This window comes from Melopsittacus undulatus, chromosome 12, assembly GCF_012275295.1.
Source record: "Melopsittacus undulatus isolate bMelUnd1 chromosome 12, bMelUnd1.mat.Z, whole genome shotgun sequence".
Classification (NCBI taxonomy): domain Eukaryota; kingdom Metazoa; phylum Chordata; class Aves; order Psittaciformes; family Psittaculidae; genus Melopsittacus; species Melopsittacus undulatus.
In genome coordinates, this window is record NC_047538.1 from 2985467 (window position 1) to 3004083 (window position 18617).

The 18617-nt window shown below is 56.4% G+C and overlaps 2 protein-coding genes across 7 annotated transcripts in view; one reads left to right on the forward strand and one right to left on the reverse strand.

The window, feature by feature from the left end:
• The first annotated feature begins 140 nt into the window (after positions 1-140).
• Positions 141-11947, forward strand: ZBTB17 (zinc finger and BTB domain containing 17). Its single transcript, XM_034068064.1, is given in 18 exon segments — positions 141-229; positions 1322-1429; positions 1899-2016; positions 5108-5314; positions 5451-5627; positions 6501-6638; positions 6765-6884; positions 7187-7425; positions 7503-7645; positions 8218-8518; positions 8632-8719; positions 9169-9285; positions 9379-9499; positions 9591-9721; positions 10466-10681; positions 11455-11544; positions 11634-11848; positions 11850-11947. Coding segments are annotated over 17 exon segments (2502 nt in total). The 5' UTR covers positions 141-229; positions 1322-1423; the 3' UTR covers positions 11925-11947.
• A 3386-nt stretch (positions 11948-15333) lies between these two features.
• SPEN (spen family transcriptional repressor) overlaps positions 15334-18617 on the reverse strand; it is a 66145-nt gene continuing 62861 nt past the window's right edge. For 5 of the 6 annotated variants that reach the window (XM_034068059.1, XM_034068058.1, XM_031045723.2 and 2 more), the window contains 4 exons: positions 17981-18394; positions 17098-17292; positions 16450-16608; positions 15668-15799 (listed from right to left, as the gene is read on the reverse strand). In XM_034068059.1, the coding sequence (XP_033923950.1) occupies positions 15668-15799; positions 16450-16608; positions 17098-17292; positions 17981-18394 (900 nt within the window). Of the gene's footprint in view, positions 15800-16449; positions 16609-17097; positions 17293-17980; positions 18395-18617 lie in introns of all 6 variants that reach the window. The other variant, XM_034068057.1, reaches the window with a different exon arrangement.

Below are 18617 nucleotides of genomic sequence, written 5' to 3' on the forward strand. Positions count from 1 at the left end.
GCCTCCAGGGTTCACCTCAGGCCCCACCGGCTCCCGGCTGCCGCTGAGGAGGTAACACCGGGCGCCCTCACCGGCCTCACCGCGCCCTTCCACGCATGCGCAGTGACCGCGCCACGCCTGCGCCGCCGGTGGGCGGAGGAGGGCGACGCCGCTTCCGCCCGGCGCCAAGATGGCGGCGCCCTTTGTCTGGTCCGTGTCACGGTGAGCGCCGCCGGGCCCGGCATGGCAGGTAGCGGCGGGGGGGCCGAGGGGGGCCTGTGAGGGGCTTATGGGGCGTCTGTGGGGCAGCTGTGGGGCATGGAGCGGGGGTTAGGGGGCTTTGAGGGGAAGGGGGCTGCTGCCCGCGCGCTGCTTGGGGGGGTCCCCCCTTAGAAGAAGCCGTTCTGGGGGCCCCCGCCGTGCGGAACCGCTGTTTCCATGAGGGGGCCGGAGTTGGGGTCCCCTCACCCCTTTAGGGCTTAACGGGGACTGTGGCAGCTCGTCCTGCCCCGGGTTGCACCCCCGATCAACCCCCCCCCCTCCCCAGGCCGTCGTAGGGGGCAGCTGGGGCTCCCCCTCTGTGGGGGGCTGCTGTGTCCGCAGCCAGCCGTGGGGCGAGGTGAGCTGCAAGGCCTGCGCCCCACACGTGTGGGGCAGGCGCTGACACGGGCAGCGCTGACAGCAGCAGCCCCTGGCAGCGCAGGACGTGACCCGTGAGGGATGGCAGCGGCCGAGGAGTGCGGCAGCCTCGGGAGCTTCACGCTGCAGCCCAAGGGGAGGAGGGTTCCTCATGTGCCACCATGGGGTTTGGCACCATGGCAGCCGTGCTGGCTGTACCTGCCGCTGCAGGCATCCCTGGGGCACAGCGGGGGTGTTCCATAGGGAAAACACCTTTCCTTAACCCTGTTTCTGCATGTGAACCGTGCGCTGGGTTCAGCCCTCCTGAGGCCGGTTTTCCATGAGAAACCAAGGATTGAGCCCTACAATCACCCCGTGCTGCAGAGCTCAGCTCTGGCCCTGGCTCCCTGCCTGCTGCAGCGCAGGGCTCCGGTTACCTGCGGGCTCAGTGACAGGAGCTGCCCCAGCGCATCCCTGGGGCTGAGCGCTGGATAACCGAGGGCTGGGTGTTCAATGGGGGTGTCCACAGTGTCCCTGCTCATCCCTTTCCTCACGTCTCCTTTCAGTTCCTTCTCACTGTGTGTTTTCAGCTGCCTGTCACCACCTGGGACCCTTCCTCTCACCTGCTGGGTTCGCTGCTGACCGCAGGCAGAGCCCTTCTCTGTTTCACTGCTTCTTGACACATCAGGTCCTGATCAGCCCTTAACCTTTCTGTTCACTGCAGACCTTGCAGGAGCACTGACTGGAAATGAGGACAGGCTCCCCTTCACAGACACTGGAAGGAGTGGGGCTGCTGTGTTCCCCGAGCTGACACGCAAGGAGGGAGATGACGGTAGGCAGAAAGTAACCCCTTCTTTTTGATGTCCTCAGCATGAGCTTGGAGGGATGGATGGTGACAGCATCAAAAGGTTATATTTAAACTACTGGTTTTCCCCATTTATCGAGGTTTTGGGGGTTTTTAATAGATAGATGCTTGGGTGGTGGGTACGTGGTGAGATTAACGTTGTTATAGGCAAGAGAGCTTTAATGGAGCTTGTGCTGAAGCTCCCTGGGAGCGCAGTCACTGGATTTCTCTCTGTGAACACATGCAGCAGATGTGGGTGTTCTCATAACGAAGCTTCTCCATGATTAATTGGGTAATGAGAGCCTCAGCAGTGGGGTTGGGAGGAGAACCAGTGCCTGGGTACCTGTGACAAGGTGGAATTGGGGGTGACACGGGTGGGTGGGTGACACTGGGCAGCGGCGCATTGAACACGTGACTTTGGGCTTTAAAACAGAGCTTTTCATCCCGTTTCCCCCAGGATGGCTGCGTAGAGACTGACTTGAGCACTGGGAAAGGGGAATACCCTGAAGGAGAGCCACAACCATCTCACTCACAGCCTCGGTCCTCGGGATATCTCCACTCCTTGCAGCGCAGGGGTGAGTTCAGGCACCAGTCCTGGGTTATTGGGGTTCTGTGATGTGTGTCCTCGGACAGTGCCTCTGCCTTAACCAGCCAGTAGTGTGGTGGGACAGCAAGGCCTGGTTTGGGAATTGCCCTCCCTGGATCTATCCCTGTTTTGGTGCATCCTGTTCAGCTGGGGAAGGAGATGGATCTCGGCACTAGAGATGGGATCTGGCCTTGCCTGAGTAGTGCCAAGGAGCCAGGGTGGTGTTTTGGGTGCCCTTTAGGGGTTTTGATCGGATATTTGGGATTTCTAAGGCTTGGACTCAGTGTACAAAGGTGATCTCAGCTACTGGGGGATGTGGGGTGCTATGTTTGTGTTCTTGTGCTCCAAGGAAGCCATAATGTGATGTTTACAGAGGGAACCACAGAAAAGATGGAGTTTTTCCAGGGGTACTGATTTTCTTGGGATTTTGCTTCCTTTGCAAAGGGCGGATGTGGAGCTGAGGCAGGTCTAATCAGGGATCATTCCTGATGATCCAAAATCCAGATCATCATTCACATACAAAGTGCTTCCTACAAATTACCAAAAATAACCTTTCAGTGCATTGAACCATCCTGATTTCTCAGGTCCCATTGCACAGAGCTTCCCCAGCAAAGAATGCAGCATTGTTTATCCTGCTGGGAAAATCCCCCCCTGTTTCCCACAGCTTCCTTTGCAAACCTTCCAGGGTTGTACCTGTGTGGGGGCTTAGACAGATTTTGATCCACAGCCTGATTTTTCTGGCTCTCAAGGGATGTATTTTGGGACAGGCTGTGGGTGTTTGGTTAAAAAGTACAGCCGTGTTTTGGAGAGCTGGGGGCGAATCGCAGTGGTGAGTCAGTGAGCGGTATTCCTCATGGATCAGAGCTGGAACCAGCACTGTTGAATGTCTTTGTTGATAAGAGGACAGTGGGATCAAGGGGACCCTCAGGTGTGGATGACACTGATCTGGGTGGTGCAGTCGACATGCTGGAGGGAAGGGATGGGATCCAGAGTGGGCAGGCTGGAGAGATGGGACCTCATGAGGTTCAACAAGGCCAAGTGCAAGGTCCTGTGCGTGGGTTGGGGCAATCCCAGGCACAGCTGCAGGTTTGGGGACATTGAATGGAGCAGTCCTGAGGAGCAGGACCTGGGGGTGTTGGTCAATGAGGAGCTCCCCATGATCCAGCTTCAGGGAGCACTTGAGCCCAGAACCCCCCCGTATGCTGGGCTGCACCCCCAGAGCGTGAGCAGCAGCTCAGGGAGGGGATCCTGCCCCTCTGCTGGGCTCTGCAGAGACCCCCCCTGCAGCCCTGATCCAGCTCTGGGGCAGCAGCACAAGAGGGACCTGGAGCTGTTGGAGTGAGGCCAGAGGAGGCCATGGAGATGCTGCGAGGGCTGGAGCAGCTCTGCTCTGGAGCCAGGCTGAGAGAGCTGGGCTGGGGCAGCCTGGACAAGAGAAGGCTCCTGAAGGGGAGACCTGAGAGCAGCTTCAGTGCCTGAAGGGGCTGCAGGAAAGCTGGAGAGGGGCTTGGGACAAGGGCCTGTAGGGACAGGCCAAGGGGAATGGCTTGAACCTGCCCAAGAGAGGGGAGACTGAGATGAGCTCTTAGGCAGAAGCTCTTCCCTGTGAGGGTGCTGAGGCGCTGGCACAGGGTGCCCAGAGAAGCTGTGGCTGCTCCATCCCTGGCAGTGTTCAAGGCCAGGTTGGACACAGGGACTTGGAGCAGCTGCTCCAGTGGAAGGAGTCCCTGCCTGTGGCAGGGGTTGGAGCTGGATAAGCTTTAGGGTCCCTTCCAACCCCAAACCAGGCTGGGATTCTTTGATGTATTACAAAGACAACCAGCACCTTTCGGGGGTGAATCTCTGTGTGTGATCTGGTGACATTGGAGGTGTCTGGGCTTCTCACTCCTGCTGGGAATGATGTTGGAAGCCGATTGAAGATCTTTCACCAAGTGAGCTGCTACCACTCCCAGCAGACAGGAGGAGGCTCCCTCTGCCCGTGGTGCTCACCCGCTGTGCACTTGTGCACACTCACATGGATCCGGAAGGGCCGTGCTTGCCGCTGCTGGGAATTAACCTGGTTTTATGGATCCCAACCTGTTGCCTTTTCCTGACCTGAGACTCCCTGAGCTGCTTTAAAGAGCTGGTAAAGTGGAACAGCAACTGCTGTGTGCTGGAAACCTTCCGAGAGTCACCGAGCATCGAATCCAGGAGCGTTTCCCTGACCACATCCTTGTTTCTTCCAGCATCCAGAGCTTTGGGGACTTCCTGCCCTGGCAAGTTGAACAGTAACAAGTCCCCATTTGCTTTCTCCTCCCTTCTTGCTCATGGCTTGCTCAGCAAGTGAGGAAATGATCCCTTCAGCGCGCACATGAATCAGTTCTGGGGAAACAAAGCCAAGTGAAAGCTCTTCATTCTCTGCTCTCAGGAGAATACTCAACACGTGGCAGCTCATCGAGCTCATGGTGCCCCTCAAGCTTTGCCTGCTTGAAAAATGGGCTTTTGTGGTTTTCCTGGGAGTTTGCAGCATTCCCGAGCCAAAGCCATGCTTCAAGCAGGGAGGGCTCCCTTTAAACACGCAATGCAAGGGGAAAATCCCTCAGTATCACAACAGAAGCACCTAAAATGAGCCGGAACTTAAAGATTTGGGTAACTGTTCCCATGCTGTGCCCTCAGAGGGAGCAGTGGCACCCTCTGCTCACCAAAGGGATGATAACACTTGTCTTTGTGGAGGCAAAAGGGTTCCTGCTTCCACGATGGACCACTTGAGGAGTAATCAATGTGGTTTAGATGTGTTTGAAGGCAAAAGATGCATTGACTGTTGAAAGAAGTCTCTCCCCAGCCCTGTGCTGGTCTTGTGGCTGTTCCAGGAGAAGTTTTGGGTTGTGTTTGGGGCTGGAAGCAGGTGGCTGGAGCAAGAAGCCCTGTTTTTAACTAGCACTGAGGTCAGGTTGTGGTTGATCTGTGGCTTTGAGATCTGGTCCTTCACAGACCTCCAGGCTCCTTTTGCTTCACGGCCCTTTCTGATGTGGTGTCAGCATTTCCAAACCCACCTTCACCCCCTTGTCCAGGCACTTACGGGTTCTCTTTCCTCCCTACAGCCATGGATTTCCCCCAGCACAGCACCCAAGTCCTGGAGCAGCTGAACCAGCAGCGGCAGCTGGGCTTGCTCTGTGACTGCACCTTCGTGGTGGATGGCATCAACTTCAAGGCCCACAAAGCCGTGCTGGCAGCCTGCAGTGAGTACTTCAGGATGCTCTTTGTCGACCAGAAGGACGTGGTGCACCTGGACATCAGCAATGCAGCAGGTAGGGGGGTTATCCCATGTTCCTCCGAGCTGCTGGAACACAGCCCAGGATCTGCTGCTTCACACACTTTGGGCTTTTTAGGCCTGTGTGGCTTGGTGCTCAGAGGGTGTTTCTGGTTGTGTTGCCTCCCTTGCAGGCCTGGGCCAGGTTTTGGAGTTCATGTACACAGCTAAGCTAAGCCTAAACCCTGACAATGTGGAAGATGTGTTGGCTGTGGCAGGTTTCCTCCAGATGCAGGAGATTGTCAGCGCTTGCAATGCTCTCAAGTCCCTCACTGTGCCAGCAGAGAGCCCACAGCCCCCTGCAGAGCTCGGTGAGTACCCTCCTGCTTCCCAAAAATCAGAGAACCACAGAATGGTTTGGGTTGAAGGGACCTTAAAGCTCCTCCAGCTCCAACCCCTGCCATGGGCAGGGACCCCTTCCACTGGAGCAGCTGCTCCAAGCCCCTGTGTCCAACCTGGCCTTGAACACTGCCAGGGATGGGGCAGCCACAGCTTCTCTGGGCACCCTGTGCCAGCGCCTCAGCACCCTCACAGGGAAGAGCTTCTGCCTTATCTCCAACCTGAACTTCCCCTGTTTCAGTCTGACCCCATCACCCCTTGTCCTATCGCTCCAGTCCCTGATGAAGAGTCCCTCTCCAGCATCCTTGTAGCCCCCTTCAGACACTGGAAGCTGCTCTGAGGTCTCCACGCAGCTTCTCTTCTCCAGGCTGAACAGCCCCAATGTTCTCAGCCTGGCTCCCTACAGGAGCTGCTCCAGCCCCTGCTCATCCTCGTGGCCTCCTCAGGACTTGCTCCAACAGCTCCATGTCCTCCTTATGCTGAGGACACCAGAACTGCACACAGGGCTGCAAGTGGGGTCTTACGAGATCAGAGTCAAGGGGCAGGATCCCCTCCCTGAGCTGTGCTCACGCTCTGGGGGTGCAGCCCAGCACACACGGGGGGGTTGGTTCTGGGCTGTGAGCACAGCCCAGAAATGGTCCCACAATGCAGCCTCCCTCTGTGGCCACCTTCCAAACCCACATCCTGGATACATCTGGCACACAGGGACATCCAGATGTCCTCGTGCAGCACCAGCAGTTGAAGAAAGAATTCCTTCAATCCTCATGGGATTTGGGAATCCTAGCAGCCAGTGGGATGTCCCTGCTTGGGCAGCAGAAGCTGGATCTCTGCCTCTTCCCTCACAGCAGCTGACAAAGTGACCACTGAGGACAAGGCAGCAGAAGCAGGGGCTGACCCTGACAAACCCAACCCAGTTCCTCCTGACCTGGAGGAGAAGGAAGAGGCTCCCAAGGTGCAGGCGGAGCTGCTGGGTGCCCAGGAAGGTGAGTACCAAGGGCTGGCACCCCAAATCCTCCAACCCCCCCCAGCACACCCTGTCCTGCTGCCAGGCTCCACTGCATGGAGCCAGCGTGCTCCTGGTGGTGCCTGAGGTGCTCTCTTGCTTCCAGGGACAGATGCTGCCGCACCAGAGGGTCCCAGCACCACAGGTCCTGCCTGCCCGGAGAGCGTGGGCAGCAGCAGCAGCCCCACAGCACAGGGCAGCATCACTCAGAGCACTGGAGCAGGAGGTGGGTTGGGGAGCAAGGGGGGTGATGGGGACACTGCTGCCTGCCTGTTCCATGCAGCAGAGCTGAAACCAGCCTGGGCAGGGCTTGGAGCCTGGTTTTCCCTGCAGTGATGCTGTGTGTGTGAGGTTTGCTGGGGCAGGGCTAGGAAGGGTTGGGGAATGCTCCTGTGTCCATGCAGGTGGTTGGATTTTAGGGTTGATAACCTGCAAATCCAAACTGGCTCCAGGTGGGGGGCTCAGCACCAGTCCCTTGGGTTTTGCTGCTCTCAATTTTCACCATCCCCATCTTCTAACCCTGCGTAGAGGTGGAGCTGGAAGGGAAGGAGGAAGAGGGGGAAATGACAGCAGAGGAGGAGGAAGAGGCCAAAATTCCTGAGGAAGAGCAGCCCCGCTTGGAAAACGGAGAAAACACTGAGGATAATGAATCTGGGAGCACTGATTCCGGGCAGGAAAACTCGGGAGAATCCCGACTGCTGCGTTCAGGCACTTACAGCGACAGGACCGAGTCCAAAGCCTACGGCTCTGTCACACACAAGTGTGAGGTGAGGCTGGTCCCAGCGCTGATGGTGGCTCTGGTCCCTCAGGAACACCGGGTGCCATTGTCCCTGTCTGTCCCCAGGACTGTGGGAAGGAATTCACCCACACCGGGAATTTCAAGCGGCACATCCGCATCCACACGGGAGAGAAACCCTTCTCCTGCAGGGAGTGTAACAAAGCCTTCTCCGACCCAGCTGCATGCAAAGCTCACGAGAAGACTCACAGGTACCGGAGCTGCCACTGGGATGAGAAGAGCTTGGAGAGGCTGTGGTGGTGGGTGAGGGCTGCAGGAAGAGGTTGGTGTTGGTCCAGCAGCCACCAAGGGCTCAGCACTGCAGGGATGAAGGCTCCAAGTTGCTCACTGGGATGGGAGCAGCCATGGGAAGGGCTGAAATCCCAATGAAATCTGTTGGGGTGTCCAGGAGGGGATATCTGTGCTGCCCTTCCCTGGTGGGTTCCTTCAGGACGTGCTGTGGGATCCAGAGGAGTCTGCCTGGGGGTGGTGGAGCTCAGATGAGGAGGGGTGGAGCTTGGTTGAGGGATGCTGGAGCTCAGATGGGGAGAGCAATGGAACTTGGATGGGGAGCACTGGAGCTCAGATCAGGGTGATGGAGCTTGGAGTAATGGAGCTCAGATTGGAGGTGGGGGAGCTCAGATTGGAGGTGGTGGATCTCAGGCTGGGGATGCTGGAGCTTGGCTGGGGAGCACTGCAGCTCCTATTGGAGTGGATGAGCTCGGACTGGGGGGGCTCTGGAGCTCCGCAGCCCTGTTCTTCCCCCTGGCCCTGCCCTCCCCAGCCCGCTGAAGCCGTACGGCTGCGAGGAGTGCGGGAAGAGCTACCGGCTCATCAGCCTGCTGAACCTGCACAAGAAGCGGCACACGGGGGAGGCCAAGTACCGCTGCGATGACTGCGGCAAGCTCTTCACCACCTCGGGCAACCTGAAGCGGCACCAGCTGGTGCACAGTGGGGAGAAGCCCTACCAGTGTGACTACTGCGGGCGCTCCTTCTCCGACCCCACCTCCAAGATGCGACACCTCGAGACCCACGACACCAACAAGGAGCACAAGTGTCCCCACTGCGACAAGAAGTTCAACCAGGTGAGCTGGGCTCCGGCCCCACAGCCGTTTGGATCCCTCTGGAAGAGGATGGGGTGATGATGATGATGATGATGATGGGGGGAGGTCTCTGCATCACTCTGTGTTGTCCCCAGGTGGGGAATTTGAAGGCTCACTTGAAGATTCACATTGCGGATGGGCCCCTCAAGTGTCGGGAGTGTGGCAAGCAGTTCACCACGTCAGGTAGTGTGGGGCTGGGAGTGATGGAGGTTGGGTTGGGACCAGAGGAAGGATTTGAGCCTGGGTTTAAACCTCTTACTGTGCTGCATTAATGTTTCCCCCTTCCACCAGGCATTTCCCATGGGATTGCATCCCAAGAATGCTCCAAGAAGGAGCCTTTGATCCAGCTTTTGGGGATGGGGAAGTCTCCTCCCATCTTCCCAAACCACTGCAGAGCTGGAGGGGTCCAAATGAGCCCAACAGCATCTCTCTGTCCCCTCTAAACTCCACACTTGTTCTGCCTATCCACACCACCATGTTGTCCCCCATCCTTGGCTGTGTGCGAGGTGCCCCTCAATCCTGCTGTAAACAGCCACAGGCATTCCCAAGGGAGCTTCCGGGGTGCTGGGAAGGAGGGATGGGGGGTGCTGGTGACCCCGTGCCCCACAGCTGAGCCTTGTCTGCTCCCACAGGGAACCTCAAGCGGCACCTGCGGATCCACAGTGGGGAGAAGCCCTATGTCTGCGTCCATTGCCAGCGCCAGTTCGCTGACCCTGGGGCGCTGCAGCGGCACGTTCGGATCCACACGGGTAAGGGAGACAGCTCTGTGCTTCCCCACTGGAGCTGGGGGGAATCTCGGAGTCACTGACCCCCCCCCACACCTTTCCTATGGTATTCCACAGGGGAGAAGCCATGCCAGTGCTTGATCTGCGGGAAAGCCTTCACCCAGGCCAGCTCCCTCATTGCCCACGTGCGGCAGCACACAGGGGAGAAGCCCTATGTGTGTGAGCGCTGCGGGAAGAGGTGAGGCTCCATGATGGGAATACGGGGTGGAGGTACTGGTGTGGCACCTCTGGGGACAGGGAATGTGGTGACAACTGTGTCCCCCCCCCAGGTTCGTGCAGTCAAGCCAACTGGCCAACCACATCCGCCACCATGACAACATCCGGCCCCACAAGTGCACTGTCTGCAACAAAGCCTTTGTCAACGTGGGCGACCTCTCCAAGCACATCATTATCCACACCGGTGCGTGCACAAGGCTCCAACCCCCCCATCCTTAACCACCCTCCCCATCTTTGACTGAACACGGCCCAGCTTCAGTGAGTGCTTGAGCCCAGAACCCCCCCGTGTGCTGGGCTGCATCCCCAGAGCGTGAGCAGCAGCTCAGGGAGGGGATCCTGCCCCTCTGCTGGGCTCTGGGGAGACCCCCCCTGCAGCCCTGCTCCAGCTCTGGGGCAGCAGCACAAGAGGGACCTGGAGCTGTTGGAGCGAGGCCAGAGGAGGCCATGGAGATGCTGTGAGGGCTGGAGCAGCTCTGCTCTGGAGCCAGGCTGAGAGAGCTGGGCTGGGGCAGCCTGGACAAGAGAAGGCTCCTGAAGAGGAGACCTGAGAGCAGCTCCAGTGCCTAAAGGGGCTGCAGGAAAGCTGGAGAGGGGCTTGGGACAAGGGCCTGTAGGGACAGGCCAAGGGGAATGGCTTGAACCTGCCCAAGAGAGGGGAGATTGAGCTGAGCTCTTAGGCAGAAGCTGTTCCCTGTGAGGGTGCTGAGGCGCTGGCACAGGGTGCCCAGAGAAGCTGTGGCTGCCCCATCCCTGGCAGTGTTCAAGGCCAGGTTGGACACAGGGGCTTGGAGCAGCTGCTCCAGTGGAAGGGGTCCCTGCCCGTGGCAGGGGTTGGAGCTGGAGGAGCTTTAAGATCCCTTCAACCCAAACCATTCCATGGTTCTATGATTGTAACCACCCCCCCAATCCCTCCTCTCCCCCATCTCAGGGGAGAAGCCGTTCCTGTGTGATAAATGTGGTCGGGGCTTCAACCGTGTGGACAACCTGCGCTCCCATGTGAAGACCGTGCACCAGGGCAAGGCTGGGATCAAAATCCTGGAGCCGGAGGAAGGCGACGAGGTCAACATCGTCACGGTGGCCTCCGATGACATGGTGACATTGGCCACCGAGGCGCTGGCGGCCACCGCTGTCACCCAGCTCACGGGTGAGCCTGGGGCCTTCCTGGAAGGAAACTTCCATAGGGTGCAGCTTGGGGGTCCTGGAGCCATCCCAGAAGTGAGGTTTATCCATAGGGTGCAGCTCAGTGGTCCCAGGAGCCATTCTGGAAGGGAAGCATCCATAGGGTGCAGTCTGTGGATGTAGGAGCTGTCCCAGAAGCAAGGTTTATCTACACAAGAGCTATTCTGGAATAGAAGCTTATTCATATGGTGCAGTTTGGGGGTCTTAGACCCATTCCAGAAGGGAAACTTATCCATAGGGTACAGCTTGGGGGTCCTGGAGTCATCCCAAGAGCAAGGTTTATCTATAGGGTGTAGTTTGGGCATCCCAGGAGCCATTCGGGAAAGGAAACTTATCCATAGGGTGCAGTCTGGGGATCCAGGAGCCATTCCAGAAGTGAGGTTTATGCACAGGGCACAGTGTGGGGGTTCCAAGAACCATTCCAGAAGGGAAAATTAGTTACAGGGTGCAGTCTGGGAGTCTTGGAACCATTCTGGAAGGGAAACTTATCCATAGGCTGCAGCCTGGGGATTTTCCATTCCAAAAGCAAGGTGTATCCATGATGTGCAGCCTGGGGGACCTAGAGCTATCCTAAAGGATATTGGAGGCTCATCCATGGGGTGGAACACCCATTGCTGTGCCCTTGAGGCTGGGAACCAGCGCAGCGGGGCTGGACCCCCCTTAAACCCCACAATGGGCACAGCCCTGCATCCCGCTCCAGCTGGGATCCCCCTGATCCCTGTTCCCCCTTTCCCACAGTGGTGCCGGTGGCGGCCGCCGTGACCGCGGATGAGACTGAAGCACTTAAAGCCGAGATCACCAAAGCAGTGAAGCAAGTGCAGGAAGCGGGTGAGCAGCGATGGGGACATGGGGGGGACACTCAACCACCTACCCCCATTACCCCCATCCCATCCATCCCAACCCCTTTTCCCTTGCAGATCCCAACACCCAGATCCTTTACGCCTGCGATTCCTGTGGGGAGAAGTTCCTGGACGCCAGCAGCCTGGCGCAGCACGTCCGCATCCACACGGCCCAGGCGCTCGTCATGTTCCAGGCGGACACGGACTTTTACCAGCAGTATGGCCCTGCCGGCACCTGGCACACGGAGCAGGTCATTCCTGCGGGAGAGCTGCTCTTCCGCACCCGGGATGCTGCCTCCGACCCCCCCCCCGGCCCCATTGGGCCCACAGCCGGCGGCTGGAGAGGGGCAGCCCCCCCCCTCCGAGTGACCCCTCACCACCCCCCACCCCCCTTTGCCTTTATTTAAGAGACAGTGCTGGGAATGGGTGTAAAAAAGTGGATTTTGGGAAGGAGATGGAATAAATGGCAATATTTTCTAAGGGCTGGTGCTTGGGGGGGGATGGTGCTGGAAGGTGATGCTGGGGGGGGAGGGGTGGGGGCACAGAGCTGGAGCCCAATGGGGGCTCCTCAAATCCTCCTTTAATCACTGCCAAGGGTGGGATCTGTTGGAAAGGGGGATAATGAAGATGGAAAAGGGTCATTCAGGGGTTGCATTGGGGATGGTGCACAGTGAGGAGTGGCTCTGGCACCACAGCCAGGCTCTTCCCAGGGGCACAGACCCCATCCAAGGGGTCCTGGGGACCCTGGAGGCAGGATCAGGCCCGAGCTCCCCCCAGGACGCAGGCTGGGCACACGGACACCCCTATGGCTGCTGTGCACACTGTGAGACCCTTCACATTCCCTGTGTCCATGTCTGTGTGTCTGGAGCTGGGATCAGCCCTGAGCCCCCCCTCAACCACCTTCAAGGGCTCCAGGGGTGGAGGTGGAGACTGGGTTGGACACACGGACAACGGGAAGCTGGGATGGCTGCGGGCCCTGATGGACACAGACAGGGCATGGATAGATGGACACGGGCATGGAAACTGCTGGGGTTTGAGTGGGGCCTTTGAGGCAGGACCTGGGGGGGGGGGGGGAGTCCGTGTTTCTGTCTGTGCCCTGTCCTTGTGTCCATCTACACATCCAACCATCCCTGCATCCATCCACACCAGTGTCCCTGTGTCCATCTGTCCATGCAGCCCCCAGCAACAAGGACACATGGACAGAGGGATACCAGGACAGGGTCTGTGCCCCTGGACACACAGACAGTCACAGCCGCACTGATGGATGGTTGATGGACACATGGACAGGTGCCCATCCGGCCAGGTGCATGCACGTGGACACAGGGACTGTTCCAAGGCCAGATGGATGTACAGACAGATGGACACGGAGGTAGTTGCCTGTCCTTCCAGACACGTGGATGAGTGGATGGACAGACAGACACATACGTCTGTGCCATGTTCATCTAGAACCAGGAGTGGCTGCAGGGCATGCTGGGCACTAGGACAGGCCAGACAGACGGACACCTGTATGGATGGTTGAATCCAGCTGGACAGACGGACAGGAGCATGTTCAGTTGGACACAGGAGTGGTTGCTCCTTGGCTGGACCAGGCAGACAGATGGACATGTCCAGGTGGATACATGGATATCTATATGAGCAGCCAGACGGACGGACAGACCCCATGTACACGCAGTCACCTCCTCAATCCATTGGCATAAATTCCCTCTTCTGCCCCCAAAACCTGGACTTTTTCTGCCCCAAGGCCTCATTCACAATCCCTGGCTCCAGACACACGGACTGGGGCAGAGTGGGATGGGCAGTGGCTGGTTTCTCCATCCATACAACCGTCTGTCTGTCCCCACCCCAGGGCTCTGTGAGGGTGCTCAGCCCAGATCCCAGCTCCAGACACACAGATGGGCACAGATACACACACCATGGGGGTGGTGGTGAAGGGTCTTATCCTGCTCACTTGTGGCTTCATGGCGGAGCCATACACGTGGCTCAACATCCGACTGTCCGTGTCCACACCACGGTTCGGGGGGGGGACGACCTCAGGCCTGATCCTGCCTCCAGAGCCCCAAGGGTGCCTGTGCCCCAGGATGAGCCTGGAAATGGCTCTGGAACCATGGATCCCCTCATCCATCCCCATGTCCCCCTGTGCCAGCAGCCCCATTCCCAGCCTTGAGGGGGACAAAAGGAACAAGGGCTGGAGCCGGAGCCCCCAAAACACCAACATGGGAGGGGGACGAGGGTGTGTGTCACCCCCTCATTTAACCACCAGGGCTGCTCCCAGGGCATCCACATCCTCTCCTCAATCTCTTTTTACCAAATCTGCTTGATTTTAACCCATTTCCACCAGCAACACCGATGAACTGAGGGGTTCAGTGCCTCCTCCCACACCAGAGCCCGGCATGGTTTTGGGTGTAAAATCAGTGAAAAAGGTGAATCCTGCTGCTTGGGTTTAACGCTGGTGCTTTAAAGCAGGAAACCGGCATTTTGAGTCACTGTGATATTAAAAGCAGGAGGGAGAAAATGGCAACTTTTGGTTTCCAAGCCCCATTTCTGGGGCTGAATCCAGATATTTGGGTGATTCTGCTCCCAACACCTTGGATGGTTCCGAACCCAACCCCACCGTGGCCGAGGGAGCACAAAGGGGCACCGAGTGTTTTGTATTTTTTAATAAAGTTTGTAATCCAATGGACACACAAAACAAAACTGGAGGAGGGGAAAAAACCCAACAAAAAACCAACAGAAACAAACAAACAAAAAATAAAAATAAAACAAAACCGGGGAAAAAAGAAACCAGTTCCATAAATTAATAAAGTGTTATCGGGGAGGGGAGGGGGGAAGTCTTTGTACAAGTGTAAAACACTTCCACAGCGGATGAGGCGGGGGTGGTTAAATGAAGCACTTACAAATGGGTGACGATACAAAGTCTGAGTATGAAAATAAGATTTTTTTTCTCTGAAAACACCTTTTTTTTGTTTTGTTTTTTTTTCTGTTTTGTTTTGTTGTGGTTTTTTTTTGTCGTTTTCTCTTTTTTTGTCTTTTTTTGGCACAGATTAAAAAAAAAATGTATGTCGTGGGGAATCTGAATTTTCTTTTTTTTTGCCTTTTCTTTGTTTTTTTTTCCTTTTTTTGTTGTTTTTTTCCATCTTTTCTTTAAAGTCAGTATTATATATATTTATATATATTATATATATATTTATATATACACACACCCACTGAGTTCTGCATATCCCACCGGGAAGGAAACAAAAAAAATCTCTCCCTTTCGCGTTGTGTTTGAGGGGTTTTCTGTCTATTTGCTCATTTTCCTTGGGTTTTCCGCAGTGTAAACTGTACATCCCAGATGAGGAGAAGACGCTGCAGCGGGAGGCGAGCGCAGGAGAGGAATCACATCCAGAGCGGAACGAAAACCAGGGATGGGGAGGAGGAAAAGAAGGGATAAAGAAAACCAAGCGATAAAAGTCAACTGAAACCAACTCAAGCGGAGGGGGTGATGTGTGAAATGCTCCTTGACCCACAGATCTCGGCGGAAGGCCCCAAGTCCTGCGTTTCCAAGTCCACGGCGCGTTTCGATGTGTGTCAGGAACATCCAGAGCGTCACAGCGTGTCTCCAACTGTGCAAAGGTCCAAGTCACTCATTTAGTGCAAAGGCAGTTCAGGTTCTTTTTTATTTTATTAATTTTTTTTTCCTTTTTTTTTGTTAAAAAAAATAAGCCATCCTTTGTCTTTTTCTTTTTTGTTTTTTTTTTGTATTTTTTCCCCAAAAGGAGGCACGGGAACCCCAAACCAGGCGCCTGCTGAGTGCAGCCGTTGTCCATAAGCTAAAGCAATATGTAAACATCCAGGGGAGCAGCTCCCCAGCGACAGTTTGATCGAGGCCGGTCAGGGCAGGAGGCTGGTATCTGGCAGCATTTTCTTGGTTCATTCCTTTCTCTCTTGCTTTTTATTGGTATTTTTTACCAAAATTCTGTTTTTTCTGGGTGGTTTTTGGGGGGCTCGTTGGGGGTTGGTTTGGTTGGTTGGGGAGGGGGTGTTGTGGTTTTTTTTTGCTGCAGGGCCTTGGAAGAAAGAAAACAGAAAGGATTCAACTCAAACCCGACTCGAGTCAGTGCGCGGCGAAGGGCTCACACGGAGGCAATGACGATCATCAGGTGAGGGGAGATGTTGGAGATGCTGGCGAGCAGGTCCGGGGCCAGGCGGGAGAGGTGGCTTTCTGAAAACTCACAGGGTGGGAAGATCTGCAGAACGTAGGCAGGCTGCGAGGAAGGGAGAAACATGGATTAGGGCGGGCAAGGGGGGATGAAACGGGTAGGATTTGGGTGTTTAAGGGCTCAGCCGGCACAACCGTGCACAAAAGGGGATGCTGTTCGGTGTGATTCCCAAGGAAGGGATTTTTTCCACACCTGGGATGTCAGACCTGGCTGGTTTTACCAGGAAAGGCAGAAAAAATCCCATTAATCATTCCAGTGCTGACGGCTCGTTCTGGGCTGCTTACACCCAGGGAACACGTTCAATCTGATTCAGTGCAGCAACACACCTGGAGTAAATGTTCCACATCACACAACATCTTGTCTTTAGGTGGCCAAGAGCAAGAAATCCCTAGGTATCCTGGAAAAATCAGGATACAACAACAAGGACTCTACTTCACAAGAGCTGGAAAATGGGCTTGGGTTTGGGCTGGAGCTGCAGTGAGTGGGCTTTGGGGGATCATCTTCAGTAACTACATCCATTATATTGGTGTGGGTTTGCCTGGTGATGTAAGAAGCCAGCACAGCAGATGTGGGGGATTTAACACCAAACCAGGCAGCTCAACTATACCCTTAAGCAAAGAGAAGCAGGCCGGATACAACCCATTACCCATCGATGTAGTTTATCTACAGCATTCTGGGGCTTTTCCTGCCCATACCTGGTTAGAGCCGGGGTTGGGCACGTTGATGATTCCTGCAGCCTGCTTGGCCTGCAGGTAGCTGATGAACGCAGCCTTGAGCGACTCCGTCTGATTCACCACATCCTCCTGGTCTCGGCCGCAAGGCAAGGCCAGCAGCAGGCAGTAATCACTCTCCACCTGGAAGAAGATACACTCATGAAGGCTGAGGTTTCCTGGGAATGGGCCTCTTCCTGACACACATCCATTATCCGCAGTGGAAAATCCTCCCTCTGAACGCCTACCAAGTTACAGCAGACTTGCTGACAGCTCAGCTGGCCCAGGCCATGGTGAAAAGGACTGAAACCCAATTTCCAGAGCCCTGAATTCCACTTCCCACTGTACTCAGACTGCTGGAGGCAGCAGGAATTTGCTCCAGGGCTGAGGGATGGCTGAGGGAGGCTTCCCACCTCCACCATTCCCTTTTGTACCAATGCCTATTGCAGTCTGTATCACAAACTCTCTGGGATGCAAGAATCACACACACCTCCTACCAGACCCCCAAAATAACGTGACAAAAGCAGCGAACACCCAAGTTGCTGTCAGTTTTGTTACCCAGCTGGTTAAGACCAGCCCTGTTTCCATCACACAGGTTTTAGCTGGCCCCAAACACCCATCCCAGCCCCTCACCATCATCCTGCGGGCAACTCCCTCCAGCTGCGAGGCCTCGAGCCGCATGCGCTGGGCGATGCGCAGCGGGGGTCCCCCCTCAGGCGCCGGCAGTGACCGGTGAGCCAGGACGTTGTTACCGGAGACAAAGTGGAGCTGAACGGCGGCCGTGTCGTTCTTCAGAGCCAAGAGGCCCTGCCAGACAATGGGGTATTTCTGGGAAGAGAGGAGAGGGAATATTGAACACAAACAAAGGACCTGGAGCTGTTGGAGCGAGGCCAGAGGAGGCCATGGAGATGCTGCGAGGGCTGGAGCAGCTCTGCTCTGGAGCCAGGCTGAGAGAGCTGGGCTGGGGCAGCCTGGACAAGAGAAGGCTCCTGAAGGGGAGACCTGAGAGCAGCTCCAGTGCCTAAAGGGGCTGCAGGAAAGCTGGAGAGGGGCTTGGGACAAGGGCCTGTAGGGACAGGCCACGGGCAATGGCTTGAACCTGCCTGAGGGGAGACTGAGCTGAGCTCTTAGGCAGAAGCTGTTCCCTGTGAGGGTGCTGAGGCGCTGGCACAGGGTGCCCAGAGAAGCTGTGGCTGCCCCATCCCTGGCAGTGTTCAAGGCCAGGTTGGACACAGGGGCTTGGAGCAGCTGCTCCAGTGGAAGGGGTCCCTGCCTGTGGCAGGGGTTGGAGCTGGAGGAGCTTTAAGCTCCCTTCAACCCAAACCTGGCTGGGATTCTGCAATTAACAGTGCCTTATTGTGAAGCTCTCATAAATGTGGCTAAAATTCACCAGGGAGAGAAACAGCCCAGAAAGCTGACAGATCTCCATCTCCTCTACAAGAGAGGCCAGGTTTGGTACTAGAGGCCAAACTACACAGAACCTGATTACTTCTCCCTGCACAAGGAGGATACTCACCGTCAGAAGCTGAACCATATCCACAGGTCTCTGTGACACAGGGTGAGGAGACGGCTCCTGTTTGAGAGCAGACTGGGGCTCGGGGCGACTGAGGGGCAGCCCTGGCGGTGCCCCAGCTCCTGATGTTGTGGGGATAAACATGGATTGCTTGGGAACAGCCTGGGGTTGGTGCGGTGACGGAAGCTCCTGCTTGATTGAAATGGCCACAGGCGAAGGGTAGGAGGTCTGGCCCGTGTCCCCTTGTGCCCTCTGAAGGTGGACGTGAGGGTCTATCTGCGTTGCATGCCTATTTACAGTGGGGTGGTGACTCTGCTCCGGCCCTGCTGCCGCTGGGCCCTTGGGATCCTGAGGGATCTGAGGGGTCTTGCTGCGAACTGGCTGGCTGGGGTGTGAGTGCTCGCCCTCCGACAGACCCTGGGAAGCAGGCGGTGGGGAGAAAAGCAATGTTTTAGGCAATGGGAATATCAGAACTTGTTGAGTCAATGATAAAGCTGCCAGGACATCATCACATCGCTGGTGGAGAAATCTGGGTCTCCACAACACAGCGTCAACCCCATGCCAAGGCCACCCCAGCAGACTCTTACACCTGAGAGCTGAAACCACAGCCCCTGAATCCTGCCCTGAGCCACAGCATCCA